The sequence below is a fragment of the Panthera uncia genome, chromosome F1 (genome assembly GCF_023721935.1).
Source record: "Panthera uncia isolate 11264 chromosome F1, Puncia_PCG_1.0, whole genome shotgun sequence".
Lineage (NCBI taxonomy): Eukaryota > Metazoa > Chordata > Mammalia > Carnivora > Felidae > Panthera > Panthera uncia.
The window spans coordinates 10,606,348-10,622,597 of NC_064813.1; the positions used below are offsets into that span (position 1 = coordinate 10,606,348).

The 16,250-nt window shown below is 41.9% G+C and overlaps 1 protein-coding gene across 1 annotated transcript in view; it reads left to right on the top strand.

Annotated features, from left to right (window-relative positions):
* Positions 1 to 12,602, top strand: part of TIPRL (TOR signaling pathway regulator) — a 32,508-nt gene extending 19,906 nt beyond the window's left edge. The window contains exons 5-7 of the mRNA XM_049633867.1: positions 5,622 to 5,717; positions 10,047 to 10,109; positions 11,025 to 12,602. Coding sequence (XP_049489824.1) covers positions 5,622 to 5,717; positions 10,047 to 10,109; positions 11,025 to 11,168 — 303 coding nt within the window. The 3' untranslated portion in view covers positions 11,169 to 12,602. The remainder of the gene's footprint in view (positions 1 to 5,621; positions 5,718 to 10,046; positions 10,110 to 11,024) is intronic.
* Positions 12,603 to 16,250: the final 3,648 nt, after the last annotated feature.

Sequence of the window (16,250 nt, forward strand, 5' to 3'; positions counted from 1 at the left end):
TAAACAAAGTAACTTACTTATTTAAAAAAATTTTTTTAAGTTTATTTATTTTGAGAGAGTGCAAGCAGGGGAGGGGCAGAAAGAGAAAATCCCAAGCAGGCTCCATTCTGTCAGTGCAGAGCCTGATGTGGGGCTCGAGCTCACTCACTAGGAGATCATGACCTGAGCTGAAGTCAAGAATTGGCTGCTTAACCGACTGAGCCCCAGGCGCCCCTTTAAATTTTTTTTTAACGTCTATTTATTTTTGCGAAAGAGAGCACGAGCCGGGGGTGGCAGAGAGAGGGGGAGACATAGGACCTGAAGCAGGCTCCAGGCTCTGAGCTGTCAGGACAGGGCCCGACTGCTAAGGGGCTCAAACTCAACGAACCATGAGATCATGACCTGAGCTGAAGTCAGACGCTTAACTCACTGAGCCACCCAGGCGCCCCCAAAGTAACTTTAGATTCCTGTTATTGTTGGATGGAGCCTTTTAAGTTGCTTTTAACTTACTTAGTTTGTTTCAGGTTTTGAAGTATTTTTACCACCTTAAAATTTAAATTCTAAACCTAGACCATTTTAATTCAAAAAATAATAATGGTTTCCTTGTGACACAGTTCCCCAGGGAGAAAGAGTGGAGCTCTGTGCACCATGAGGTTTTTCGATTTAGTTCAGTGAGTTTATTATGAGTTTTGATAATTTTGTGTGGGTGGCATTACCTATATCTAATTATGAGGTATTCTAGGAATTAATTTTTGTTTTGTGTTTCTAAGGTAGCTTCTTTCAGCTATGTTTTTAGGCTAGGATTTTGTGTTATAATCTACTGTGCTTGGTATGATTTATAGTTTATAGGACTACTCTAAGATCTAAAGAAAAGCTATTTTCATGCTGATACGCAAGGTTTTAACTTTCAGAGAAAATACATTTCCTATCTCCCAAATACTGGCAGTGATGTTATGTAACCAGCTAATGGTTAGTTCCATTCTTTTTTTTTTTTTTTTAATTCATTTAATGCATTTAACATACAGTGTAGTGTCGGCTTCAGGATTAGAACCCAGTGATTCATCTCTTATGTAAGACACCCAGTGCTCATCCCAGCAAGTGCCCTCCTTCACGCCCATCCCCCATTTAACCCATCCTCCCACCCAACACCTTCCAGCAACCCTCAGTCTGTTCTCCGTATTTAAGAGTCTCTTATAGTTCGCCTCCCTCTCTGTTTTTATCTTATTTTTCCTTCCCTTCCCCTGTGTTCACCTGGTGAGTTTCTCAAATTCCATATGAGGGAAATCATATGATATTTGTCTTCCTCTGGCCGACTTACGTCACTTAGCATAATACCCTCTGGTTCCATCCGCATTGTTGCAAATGGCAAGATTTCATTCTGTTTTATCACCAAGTAGTATTCCATTGTATACCACATCTTCTTTATCCATTCATCAGTATATGGACATTTGGGCTCTTTCCATACTTTGGCTATTGTTGACAGTGCTGCTATAAACATTGGGGTGCATGTGCCCCTTTGAATCAGCATGTTTGTATCCTTTGCATAAATTCCTAGTAGTGTAATTGCTGGGTTGTAGAGTAGTTCTATTTTTAATTTTTTGAGGAACCTCCATACTGTTGTCCAGAGTGGCTGCACAAAGTTTGCATTCCCACCAACAGTGCAAAAGGGTTCCCTTTTTTCTGCATCCTCGTCAACATCTGTTGTTTCCTGAGTTGCTAATTTTAGCCATTCTGACAGGTATGAGGGGGTATCCCATTGTGGTTTTGATTTGTATTTCCCTGATGATGAGTGACGTTGAGCATCTTTTCATGTGTCTGTTGGCCATCTGGATGTCTTCTTTGGAACAGTGTCTATTCATGTCTCCTGCCCATTTCTTCACTGGATTATTTGTTTTTTTTGGGTGTTGAGTTTGCTAAGTTGTGTACAGATTTTAGATACTAACCCTTTCTCTGATATGCCATTTGCAAATATCTTCTCCCATTCCCTTGGTTGCCTTTCAGTTTTGTTGATTGTTTCCTTTGCCGTGTGGAAGCTTTTTATCTTGATGAGGTCCCAATAGTTCATTTTTACTTCCCTTGCCTCTGGAGACACGTCAAGTAAGCAGTTGTGGTAGCCGAGTTCAAAGCGGTTGCTGCCTGTTTTCTCCTGTAGGATTTTGATGGCTTCCTATCCCAGATTGAGGTCTTTCATCCATTTTGAATTTCTTTTTGTGTCTGGTGTAAGAAAGTGGTCTAGTTTCTTTCTTCGGCCTGTTGCTGTCCAGGTGTTCTCCCAGCACCATTTGCTAAAGAGACTGTCTTTTTTCCATTGGGTGGTTAGTTCCATTCTGAGTAGTCAGGAGTGAATGTGGTCTACCTTCTGCTTCCATGTTTTACCTAAGAATCCAAGTATATCAGGTAGGCACGTATCTCATCTCTGTGGTACAAAAAATTCCACAAAGCCTGTGCTGAGGTGGCTTTTGTTGAAGTAGTCTTATAGAATGGTTGTGTTTTACGGAGACAGGGTCTAAGAAACGGTTTCTTCACACCCCCTAGTTTTATAGATGAAGGAGACTTTAGGTGGTTTAGGATCTTGATCTGAGTTACTGGTTCTCAACCTACTTCCCCTCGTTGCTCCTTTTTTTTTTTTTTTCCTAACCAAATACTGTTAACACCCCCTCCCTTTTACTACCGTGAAATGAATTTCATAGATACTATAACCCACCTTCTTTCCAGTAAACCAACATCGTGTCCTAATTATAAAAGAGAAATAAAAGGAAACTGATTTAGAATAAACGATGTATTTCAGTATGTACGTATGAAATATGCATAATATGACTGCACTAAAGTCATAATGAAGCAGTCCTATACTTACATTTGCATATTGAATCACTGTGAATGTGACAGCTACAAGTGAAGGCTGATAGGGGTGCCAGGTAGCAGTCAGTGACTCAGATAACACAATCAAGACTGCCATTGGTGATGTAATTTTTCAAAACTGGTGAACAACCCTTTAGTAAAGTTCCAAATGAAATAAAGTAGAATCTTTCCTTGATTTGCAAAGTAATTGCGTGCCCGGAAATTCAGTGTGTTTTGTATTTGTATGTAAAATGGAGTTAGGGTCTAAGGTGAGGTCAGTATAAATTGTTGGCTTATTTATGTATGTATGTATTTGTTTGTGTTTATTGCTATTGTTATCTTTTTCCCCACATGAATGCCAGAGAAGATCTTTGGAAGTTTTGTGGATGCAGGATTGGACTTTGTTGTATAGGATGGTCCTGTGCGTTACAGAACATCTAACGTCTCTGGTCTTTAACTGCCTAATATCATTGTGACGACAAAAAACACCCTCAGAAATTTCCAAACATCCCCTGTGAGAGAACTGCCGCCTTAAGATACACAGTTAAATTGCGGAATTAGGACGAGCACTTGGGTCTTCTGACTCCTGCTCTGCCCTCCGCCACCCTGAAACGTTACTTCAGCTCGCTTCCTGTGTTGTGCCCAGTATAACTGTCGATAACCCACTTGGAAATGTGGGGAAATGTGGCCAGTGAGTCTTTCCAGCAATTACAAAGAGCGCTCTGTCAAGTAACGCTGCTTCCCAGTCAGCTGGCTGTGACGTAGCAACTTGTCTAGGTCAGGTTCTTCCTCCAGCCCTTCTTTATTCTGGGTTTTGCTTTGAAGTCTGTTGCTGATAATCCCACCCGAAGGCAGTGTGACTGTGGGCCTTTTCTCCGGCAAAGAGAGCTCCAGCCTCTCTTTCCTACAGGGAGTCGCTGACGAGCACCCACCGTGTGCTCGCTGCTTGTCTAGACAGCAGGGACAAAGTGATGACCAGAGCAGATGTTCGCAGTTATGGAGCCTGCGGTCTAAGTGGGGGCAGATGGGCTTTAAGCAAGTTAACACGTGAACGGCTGTAGTTACAAATCTTTTCGTTTATAAGGGAATGGAGAGAGAATAACAGAAGCCTGTGGTCATAGAATGGTAGGAGAAGCTTCTGTGTACAAGTGATATTTACACCGAGATCTGAGGCCAGTAGGCATTAGGTCAGGGAACAGGGCTCGTAAAGGTCCTAGGGCAGGAGAGCTTGGCCTGTGGCTGGTGACTCTCTAGGTAGTAAAGCCACTGTTGTTAGTGGGTTATCGTGTTATTTCTTTGCTCTTCATTAATGTTGCCCTGTGCTTCTACAACTCACTCAGTTCCCTGCGTGTATCTTCTATTCCGTGCCTCGGTACTTGTTATACATGCTGTTTCCTCTTTTTGGAATTCTCCTTCTCGCCCCCAGCTCTTCTTTCCATGGTCAGCTTTCCGTTGCCTTCTCTAACTTTCTTCAGCCAACTTCGGGACTTTCTCTGAGTGCTTACTGAACCTTGTGCATACCTCTGTTACTATATCTACCACATCATTTTTTTTTTTCTCTGTTTCCCTCTTTGATAAACTTCTTGACCACTGGGATTGTATCTTTTTGTATAAATCCAAGATCTACTTATAGTTAGAACTGGACACTTAGTAGACGACGAGTGTTTATTTAGTAAATGGTCAAGCTTTTTTTTTTTTTTTTTTTAAGAAATGGTCTATATTTTATTTTATTGTATTGTATTTTAAGAAATGGTCTATATTTTATTTTATTTTATTTTATTTTATTTTATTTTTAGTAATCTCTACCCCCAATGTGGGGCTTGAACTCATGACCCCAAGATCAAGAATCATATGCTTTACCAACTAAGACAGCCAAGTGCCCACAAGCATATTCCTTTTAAAGATCTAAAGGCCCCACAATATCCAACCCCTCCCTCCCTGCCACCAGGACCCACCTTCTTACTCTCTCACTGTCTCTGTCTTTTTTCCCTGGTTTACGCTTGGAAAACAGAAATGTGTAGATGTGGCATAGACGAAAGATGCCAAGAACATGTTATAATGATCTGATAAACCAGTCTTCGGCAGTATGAAATAATACTTAATCGATTGCACTGAATTAGAACATTTCGTTTAAGTTCTCGCCTTTATTTAATGTAAAGTGAGTAGAGATGAGTAAAAACAAAGAAATAGGTTATTCTTTCCTTTTGGTATTACTGGTGTTGACATTAATGGTACGTACTGTCAGTTTTTAACATTTTTTTTTCAATGTTTACTTATTTTTGAGAGAGAGCGACAGAGCGCGAGTAGGGAAGGGGCAGAGAGAGAGGGAGACACAGAATTCAGGCTCCAGGCTCTGAGCTGTCAGCACAGGGCCCGACGCGGGGCTCGAACCCACGAACCGTGGGATCATGGCCTGGGCCGAAGTCGGACGCCCATCCCGACTGAGCCACCCAGGCGCCCCAAGTACTGTCAGTTTTTAAAGTGAACATTGTAATTTTCATATTACTTAGGTAAGCGTTAAGTCTTTTTAACCTCAATTATCTTTTGACCTAAAAAATATTTTTCTATTGTAGGAAACTGAAGCCAGGATATTTAGAATAGAATAGAATAGAATAGAATAGAATAGAATAGAATAGAATAGAACAGGACTAAGTTGGTGCTATGACAAAGAACCTTTAGTTCAGAGATTTCTGTATACTGCTAATTCAGCTTTTCTCTGATGCCTTTTAAAAAAATTTATTTTCTCAGCAAAGTAATAACATTTAGTTTTCATTAAAATATTAACGTACTATTTTTTTTTTCAGAGAGTAATGCCTTCTAGTTTTTTCCTGCTGTTGCGATTTTTCTTGAGAATCGATGGAGTACTTATCAGAATGAATGACACAAGACTTTACCATGAGGTATCTCTTCTTATTTAATGAATGTACTAGTTGATGTTGGGCTCGTTCGTGTTCTTTCACTGTCTGTCTGAGAATTTGAAATGAAATAATGCTTTATAATTTATGGCAGTCCTTCTAACCTTGAAGATTGGGTGTTCTACGTTCACTATTGACCGCATCACATCTTCCTTTCTGAAAGTTCTGGTAGCTGAAAATGTTTTCTGAAAGATGCTCCCCAGTGTTCTTCCCCAGTAGAGGATGTCTGATGCTTTTTTAAAAACTTCATGTGTACTTAAGCTGTGTTTAAGAAACCTGTCCCTGGGGTGCCTGGGTGACTCAGTTAAGCATCCAGGTCTTGATCTGGGCTCAGGTCATTATCTCAAGGTTTGTGAGATCGAGCCCTGCATTGGGCTCTGTGCTGACAGTGCAGACTCTGCTTGGGATTCTCTTTCTCTCTCTCTCTGCCCCTCCCCTGCTCGCCCTCTCTCTCAAAATAAACTTAAAAAAAAAAACAAACCTGTCCCTTAACTCTTACCTTTGTGTATCATATGTATTGTTTATATAATGTCTTGATATTAAAAATACCAATCACGAGGGGGCACCTGAGTGGTTCATTTAGTCAAGCGTCTGACTTTTGATTTCAGCTCAGGTCATGATCTCGCGGTTCGTGGGATCGAGCCCCTCATCGAGCTCTGTGCTGACAGCACAGAACATGTTTGGAATTCTCTCTCTCCCTCTCTCTCTGCCCCTTTCCCGATCATGGTCTTTCTCTCTCAAATAAACTTCAAAGAAAACAAAACAACAATTACATGACCTACTGAAATTTGTATTACATAATCATTTTGATAGTTGTTCTAAAGTTTGAAAGCTCTGTACTCACCTCTGAAGGAACTGTTAACATACAGGTTTTCAGAAAAGTTAAAAAAAGGAGGAGGCTTAAATTGAAGGCATGAAAAGTCTTCTAATAGCTTATAGCAGCCTGTCCTTGTGGAATGGATTTGTACCCTCAGATCTGTGATCATGTAGAATGGTGACTTAGCGAAGGGAACACCAGTACCAGTTGGGCAGTCCTAGGAACAGTGAACTCTCACAACCACCCTGTGAAATAAGTCCCGTTATCATTGCTGTTTATAACTGTGGCAACTACAGCAAAGACAGAGTAAGTAACTTACCCAAGTTACACAGTTATTGGGTGGCAGAAGTGAGATTTGTACCCAGTAGGGTGAGGTTGGATTGGTGTTTTCCCAAATCCTGCACTTATAGACGGGTGGGGTTTTTTTCCTTGAAATAACATGGTAACTGTGATCTTTTTCTTTTTTCTTTTTCTTTTTTTTTTTTTGCGATCTTTTTCTTTTAATAAGTGGTAGCGAAGTACTAAAGATAGACTGCATTTTTCTCCTTCAGAAAAGATGAAATCTAAGTTTTAAAAATGCTTATGCTTTAAGTCAACAGTATTTCTTAGGAATTTATCCTAAAATCATTCTTATACAGTAATCTGCAAATATTAATCAGGCAGTTGTACATTTATATATATATGTAATGTATATATACATATATATACATTATATATATACATTATATATACAGTATATATATACAGTATATATATGTATATACATATATATACATTATGTATATACACATTATATATATAATACATATATAATATGTATATACACATATGTACATATGTACATATATACATTATGTAATATATGTAATGTAGAATGTATAATATAATATATATAATGTATATATATACACACGTATGTGTATCTATATATAAATGTATATACACATACATATATATATATATATGAATGTTCATGGCAATGCTGTTGTTTATAATAGCAAAAAGGAGAGAAGGAGCTTAATGCCCACTGAATGGGCACTGATTTAAATTGTTTAATTTATATCCATATAGTAGAAAAGTATAGATCCATTAACATGAATAGCAGAAGTTATATTTAACTGATACGTAAAGATCTGCATCTCAGTGTTGAATTTTAAACATTCGTTCATCTATTTTTGAGAGTGCACGTGCATGCACGAGCCGGGGAGTGACAGAAGGAAAGAGAGAATCCCGAGCAGGTTCCATTGTGGGGCTGGTCTCACAACCCTGGGATCGTGACCTGAGTCAAAATCCAAGAGTTCGACGCTTAACCAGCTGAGCCACCTAGGTGCCCCTCAGTGTTGAATTTTAAAAAGCAAGTATAGGGGCCCCTGGGTGGCTCGGTTGGTTGAGGGTCCCACCTCGGCTCAGCTTGTGATCTCGTGGTTTGTGAGTTCAAGCCCTGCATCAGTCTGGCTGCTGTCAGCACGGAGCCTGCTTCCGATCCTCTGTCCCCCTCTCTCTCTGCCCCTCCCCCACTTGTGCTCTCTCTCAAAAATAAATAAACATTAAAAATTTTTAAAAGAAAAAAGCGGGGCGCCTGGGTGGCTCAGTCGGTTAAGCGGCCGACTTCGGCTCAGGTCATGATTTCATGGTCCGTGAGTTCGAGCCCCGAGTTGGGCTCTGTGCTGACAGCTCAGAGCCTGGAGCCTGTTTCAGATTCTGTGTCTCCCTCTCTCTGACCCTCCCCCGTTCATGCTCTGTCTCTCTCTTCTCAAAAATAAATAAATGTTGGGGCGCCTGGGTGGCGCAGTCGGTTGGGCGTCCGACTTCAGCCAGGTCACGATCTCGCGGTCTGTGAGTTCGAGCCCCGCGTCAGGCTCTGGGCTGATGGCTCGGAGCCTGGAGCCTGTTTCCGATTCTGTGTCTCCCTCTCTCTCTGCCCCTCCCCCGTTCATGCTCTGTCTCTCTCTGTCCCAAAAATAAATAAAAAACGTTGAAAAAAAAATTTAAAAAAAAAAAAATAAATAAATAAATAAATGTTAAAAAAATTTTTAAAAAAATTTTTTTTTAAAAAAGAAAAGAAAAAAGCAAGTATGAATCTATATAAGATTTTGTGTAGAGATTTCTAAGTTAAAGATAGTATTATCTATAGAAGCTGTACTTATATATTATACTTTTATATCATCTAATTTTTCCTTAAGCATTAATGTGTTTTTGTTGATAGAAAAGAATAAAAGTTGGGGTGCCTGGGTGGCTCAGTTGAGCCTCTTGATTTCAGCTTCAGGTCATGATCCCAGGGTCGTGGGATCGAGCCCCATGTCAGGCTCTGCACTGAGTGTGGAGCCTGCTTGCAATTCTCTCTTTCTCCCTCTGCCCCAGGCCCCGGCTTGCACTCTCTCTCTAAAATTAAAAAAAGGATAAAACTTTAAGGGAGTTTAATCTTATGTGATTTTTCTTTTATTGAATAATGTTTCACCAAAAAACAAATTGTAATACATTGCTTTTTAAAACCTAATTTTATTAAAAAAGTTTTTTTAATGTTTATTTGTTTTTGAGAGAGAGACAGAGCGCAAACAGGGGAGGGGCAGAGAGAGAGAGAGAGAGAGAGGGAGACATAGAATCTGAAGCAGGCTGCAGGCTCTGAGCTGTCAGCACAGAGCTCAACGCGGGGCTCGAACTCACATATTGTGAGATCATGACCTGAGTCAAAGTCAGATGCTTAACTGAGCCACCAGGCGCCCCTCTAACACCTAATTTTAATTTTTTTTTTTTTAACGTTTATTTATTTTTGAGACAGAGAGAGACAGAGCATGAATGGGGGAGGGTCAGAGAGAGGGAAACACAGAATCTGAAACAGCCTCTAACACCTAATTTTAAACAGTTGTAAATGGAGGGTGCCTGGCTGGCTCAGTCAGTAGAGCAGAGGACTCTTAATCTCAGGGTCGTGAGTTCAAGCCCCATGTTGGGCATGGAGACTACTTAAATACATAAGTAAAAAGTCATAAATGGGAAAAATTGAAGTACCAAACACTTGTTTTATTAAATAAGCAATTTGACAAGAATTTTGTGGAAATAGGAGAGAATAAAATTTGGTAAAGCTTTCTTTTGTTTCGTTTTGTTTTTTTAAATGTAAGAGTAGCCTGGTTATGTAAGTAGATACTATAGCTTAAGGAAAAGGTATAGTTCCAAACATGCGGTAATATTAAAATGTCTTGCATATCTCATTTGTAAATATACATACTTTCTTTCATAGTAAAACTTTGGCTGTGTTTCTCTTAGTTGGTAATTATCAAATCTGTTTACATATGCTATCACTGTGATTTATAGAGATTGGAATCAATAATTCAGAATTCTTGGTGAGATTAGTTATCTCATTACAGAATAAGATATTCTTATCAGACTTTATGCTGCTTTTGCAACCTGTTCTGTTGTCATAGGTGGTTGTGTTTAATAGAAACTATTTGGTAACAATAGAAATATTTATTGCAACCTTTTTTTTTTATCTTTTCACATAGGCGGACAAGACCTACATGTTACGAGAATATACATCACGAGAGAGCAAAATTGCTAATTTAATGGTACGGTGTTTGAATACCAGTTTCTAGAAGTTGACTTTTAATGTTTCATTTTGTGTATTTCTAGCCACATCTGCCTCCCTAGACCTAGCGATTCACCTAATAAGCCCACCTCTAAGATAAAGCCTCCTGGAGCGTAACTTCTCTGAATTCACCCCAGATACCAGGACAGGGTTGTTATGGGTAGCAGCACCATCATCCAGTCTAATTTCCACTTTTTATGGTGGAGAAACAGACCCAGAGTTGGTTGGCGGTGGGTCTGGTACTGTTACCAATTGGATGTTCATTCCACTTAGTGCCTCGTCCCCCCGTAACTTCTTTCTACCTAGTCTGCTTTTCTGATTTTTTTCTTAAAGTGTGGTAATTCTGTACCGCAACTTGTTTTCACCTAACGTCCTTTATTTTCTTGCCCCTCTGGGACTTGTAAAGGGCTTCTCCAAGTCTGTAGGATTCTGTAATGGGTTGTTTCCCAGGTGCCACCTTTCTGCAAACTTGTTATTCTTTTTCACCCCTAGCGCTTGTTTCCTTCTGGGGGGAGCACGTTCGTGGGTTAGAAACGTTACTTAAGAGTCTGGCGTAGACCCCGTAACTGGGCTCTACCTGAAGGCTAGTGCTTTCAAGGTACAAAAGCAGCAGGGAAAGGGGATTGGATTAAGATGTATTAAATTCTTAATACATCTGTGGGAGCGTTATAAATAATCTATCCCTGTGAGCTTTGAGGAAGTCATTCGGTAACAGGGCCGAATGATCCAGTAACGAGATACCCGTTCTCATTAGAAACACCTATACGTCCTCATAGACGTCGATTGCCACTCATTTTAGAATTGTCATGCTTTATGCATGCTTGAACCAAAGCATTGCCAAAAAGTATCAGTGCAGTGACTGAATATATACTAATACGATTTATGTATCTCCCAGCACGTTTCACCTTCCCTCTTCACGGAACCCAACGAAATATCACAGTATTTACCAATAAAGGAGGCAGTTTGTGAGAAGCTACTGTTCCCAGAAAGAATTGATCCTAAGCCTGCAGACCCACCAGAAAGTACACCTGTGGAATAGAATGTGCCACACAACGTCTGCTCACCATGGAATCTGACTGGAGACCTTAGCTCCTTGGAGGGGGTATTTTTATTATGAGAATTAATCGCCTTGTCTATGTGCAGATTTTCTGTAGCCTTAAAGGAAAAAAAAAAAAAAAAAGTAAATACAGGATTGTTGCAGGCAGGTTCCACTCAGCTGCTACTTGTATGGTCTATCTGCAGAGTCCTATTCCAGATTTATATTTTCTGGAGCCAAATTTGGATTTCTAAATTGTCACAAAGTGGGAGCTCACGAGTCTCGATGTGTGTGCGTCTCGTGAGCAGTGGGCACAATCCGCATCCGTCACGGAACTCTGTCTTCTCCCGGGAGGAGGTTCGTGGAAATCACCGAACCGCAGCACCTTGTGAGTTTCACGGGATTCCTGACCACGCATGTTGATGTACTGCTAGCTCTTTACTTTGGGCTTTTTGATGTTTATTCGTACTTCTGGAGAGTCGTGAGTTGCCTTTTAGGAAAATCAGTGTCAGACTTTCATGATCTTTACCCACAGATTAAAAAAAAATCTCTCCCCTCTATGTTTAAACTGACTTTTGACGTCTTAGAGAAGATTTCAGACACAGAACTGAGTAACCTAGGGTTTCGGCGAACTAGGGTGTTCTGTCCTTGGAAGCACCTGAGCGAGGCGTGCCTCTCCCAGGCAGGCTCCCAGAGCTGTCCCTCCTCCATCCGTAGGTGCTTTTTCTTACGTGTGGTTCTACTTGTACTTGACGTTTTTTACTTCCTTTTCCATGCAACCGTGGAATGAATAAATCCATTGAATATTGAATTTGTATTACCGTCTAGCTAATTTTGTTAGCTACATTTTGTCAGAAGTGATTTTGGTATTCGTTTGCCTTCTGCATCACCTGCAGGGTATAGGAAATGGGGATTTTGTTGGCTTCAAGAAAATACATGGCATGTTCACTGTATATTAAATATACCTGTATTTAATGTTTTCTCTTAGGACAGAAAAGTGTATATATTGTACTCAGCTTTCTGTTGTATTTTATTTGCCATGCAGATTTGAACAGAATAAACTCTTTATTCATACAAGATACAAGAAATGAAAACTCAATATTCATTAGTTGAAGTTTCGGGGCAACGTCATTATATACGTGCTGACCTTGAATCAGATGTCTTTGTCTCTGAGTCAGGGCTAGGTTACTTATTTTGAGACTCCATTGTTGAAAATTGTGAGGAATGAAAAGAATTGACATTTTTTTTTTTTTTAAACAGAGGGTTGGGAAGCTGATAGGATGAGGGCACTTCCGGAAGCTCCTTTAGTTCATCCCTGTGGACAGTACCCAGAAAAACCTGTATTTGCCCATTGCTAAATAAGACGTATGCCATTTTGTATTTATTTGTTCCAAGTGTCTTTTTGTAAGAAAAGAATAAACAATAAGGAATTACTGATCTATGTTTTTTGCTAGTTCATTTATTTCAGTTGTTCCTGAAGCTTCATGAAAGAAGGGTTTGGTATCCTTGTCTCATTTGCGCTTTGTTTTGAACTTGGGCAGCATCACAGCCAGATTCCCTGGGCAGATGATAAATGAAAATCCAGCAGATAGTTCAGAATATAATCTCCCAGTTTAGCTTTTGGGCCCTCCTTCTTCCTCTTCCTCTGCCCTCCCCTGCCCCCCGGTACTTCTGTGGATGTTTTAATCAGCCAGTGTTTGCTGTATGGTGGGCTAATGATTTTTGAAAAAAGAAATATCTGTCGTAAGTATCATTTTGTTTAGTTTTAAGGGCTTGGTGTGCAATGTAGCACTCGGCGCGAGGGATTACGATCATGAAGAGACAGAGTGTATGTTTTCACGGTCTTAAAGTTAAGTAGGGGAAACAAAACAGAAATAATTACAAATTTACAAATTTTAATAAGTATAATGACGGAAATAATAACTGATTGCAGACAATAACAAAATCACCGTTAGTTGAGGTAGTCTGTTCTGCTTCTGAACAGGGTGTAGAAAGTCTCGAGACTGTGACCTCATAAGGAAAAACTTCTGGATAATCTACAAAATTCCAGCTTTCCTCGAGCGTGTCAGAGAGCTGAAGTTGGGAGACGGAGCACACAATCCCGGGGAGTGATCAGCGCTCCAACAGGAGATGGGATATGCACCCATTTCCTTCTAGAAAGAGTGCTCAAGAAGGAAGCGGCCACTATATGAGCAGCTAAAGATAATCTAGAATGTTAAGTTCTTAAAGGAGTTTAAGAATTTGGCATAGCTGAGAGTTTCAAATCGGGGGACTTCCCCACACAAGATCTTTCCCAGTGGCCTATACCAAGTGTTCACAAGAAACACAGGGGCAGGCTGGAGACCAGAAAGCCCCCCGCCTCCCTCGTCGCTGGTTCAAGCATTCGGGACGTAATTGGCTACTGCCGAGGGATAGGTAGGTATGAAGCCCTGCCCACTTCCCCAGACCCGTTTCCAGAAGATGCAAAAGCTTTAGGCTGCTCAGGGAGGCGCAGCAAATCCTATCACCCCTGGGGCTCAGGCAAAAATCCAACATCTCTAGGGGAGGAATAAAGACAAAACCCATTTGCCTGTGCGGGAGTAGGAAATGTTCTGCCTTTGGACACAGCCAAAGAACCATTACTGCCGAGGAGGAGTACAAGCCAATATCCTCCAAGGTCAGAGGAGGGACAGAAAAACCTGGGCCCGGGATCCTACATGGATAACATGACCCGCTACCATGGGGAGGTGGGCATGAAATTCACATAACAGTATAATGCACACCGTCTTCAAATGTTTAGGGAACATCCACCGAGGTAGAGAATATTCTGGGCCATAAAAAACTTATATGTAGAATTAAAACTAGTAAAAACCAATAACAGAAAGGTATCTGGGAAATCCCAAATAACTTAGGATAAGAGAAATTAAGGAAGTCCTGAGTAAATGGAGACAAATACCACATTTGTAAAATTAAAGACTCAAGATGTTAATATGCCAGTTCTCCCAGGACTGATCTATAGTTAGTGTAATCCCGTGAAAAGTCCTAGCAGGCGGGGACTCGGGTGGCTCAGTCGGGTAAGCATCTGACTCTTTGATTCTTGGTTTCAGCTCAGGTCAAGATCTCATGGTTTGTGAGCTCGCGCCCCGCGACCGGCTCTGAGCCCCACACCAGGCTCCGTACTGACACCCCGCCTTAGGCTCTGTGCTGACATTTTTCTCGAAGTTTTTCTCTCCCTCTCTGCCCCTCCCTCGCTTGTGCGCGCACGTGTGTGTGTGTGTGTGTGTGTGTGTGTGTGTGTGTAGCGTGTGTCCACGCCTGGGTGGTTCAGTCAGTTAAGCGTCCGACTTTGGCTCAGATCCTATATGGTTCGTGGATTAGAGCCCCGCACCAGCCTCTGTGCTCAGAGCCCGGAGCCTGCTTAGGATTCTGTGTCTCCCTCTCTCTCCGCCCTCCCCGGCTCACACTCTCTGTGTCTCAAAAACAAACGGGTGTTAAAAAAAATTACGATAAAAAACTTCCACTGTTTGAAAGACACTCTTAACGCGTATCAACAGACAAGCCACAGACTGGGAGAAAAGATTTCCAAGACACATATAGGACATAGGACTTGTATCTAGAATGCATAAAGAACTCTTGTAACACAATAACCCAACTGAAAATGGGTAAACGCTGCGGATGGTAAAAACGCGTATGAAAAGATGCTCGAAATCATCACCTATTAGGCAAATGCAAATTAAAACCAGTAAGATACCACTGATGAGGGAGCTGACATCCGGCAAAGACCCCGCCCCCAGGTGGGAGACCCCGCCCCCAGGTGGGAGAAGTGTAACATTCCTCAGGCACGTCCGGCTGCCCAGGAACAAAGGAAAGGACACAAAACAAATGGTTAAACTGCTAGAGTCGCCCTCAGTTTACAAATATCTTCTCAAGAGCCTAAACTCCAGGAACTCCCTACTGAATGATAACGCTTGGCTAGAGGGGAAAACAACCTTAGCTTGAAAATAGCTAGGCCTCCACTATCCTGGGAATCTTCCTTAGCATATGGAAATCCCTTTAAGAAACTTCCTCTTGGCTTTAGCTCCCCCATCTCCACGGTATAAAACCAGCCTCTCTTTCGCAACCCCGGGGCAGCTCTTCCTGCCCGTGGATCCTGTCCCCGTGCATTAATAAAATCACCTTTTCTGCACCAAAGACGTCTTCAGGAATTCTTTCTTGGCCGTCAGCTGCGAACCCCACCATCACCCCCAAACCTCACCGCCGCTACGCCTGTTGCAACAGCTGCAATTTAAAAACGGGCGAGACCACCGTCAGTGAGGATGTGAAACAACCAGAATCTCATAGGCTGTTGGGGAGAACGTGAAATCCGTTCAACCGCTTTGAAAAACAGTTTGGCGGTTTCTCGCGAATGTCAGCTTTCACTTACCTTTCAGCTCCTAGATAAAACGGGTCCACACACTGGCCTCACCCAGGCGCCCCCGACTTCATTTCTGTGGCTGTGTTGGGGTTCTTCAGAGAAACAGAACCAATAGGATGGGCAGATACGTGTGCGTGTGTCTATCTCCATAGATTCCGCGAGGTCCCAAGAGCTTTAGTGGGCAAGCTGGGGACCCAGGAGGGCCAATGGCGTGACTTCTGTTCTGAAAGCCGGCAGGCTTGAGAAAGCCTTGAGATTCAAGAAGAGCCACTGTTTTTCAGCTTAAGTACAAAAGTCGGAGAAGACCTTTGTTCTGGCTCAACAGGCAGGAGGAGGTCACTCCCCAGCAGCGTTTGGTTCTCTTCAGGTCTTCAGACGGTTGGGTGAGGCCCATCCACAGGAAGGAGGCCTACTGGCTGCACCGGGCAGCCCCCTCAGATGTTGGTCTCTTTGGGGGGCCCTGGGCGGCTCGGTCTGACTCTTGGTTTCGGCCCAGGTCGCGACCTCACCGGTTAGGAGTTCGAGCCCCGCATCAAGCTCCGGGCTGACAGTGCAGAGCCTGCTTGGGATTCTCTCTCTCTCCTTCTCTCTCTGCCCCTCCCCCACTCGCTCGCTCTGTCTCTCTCTCTCTCTTTCTCTCAAAAATAAACTTAAAAAAACCGCTAATCGCTTTCAGAAACACCGCCACAGAC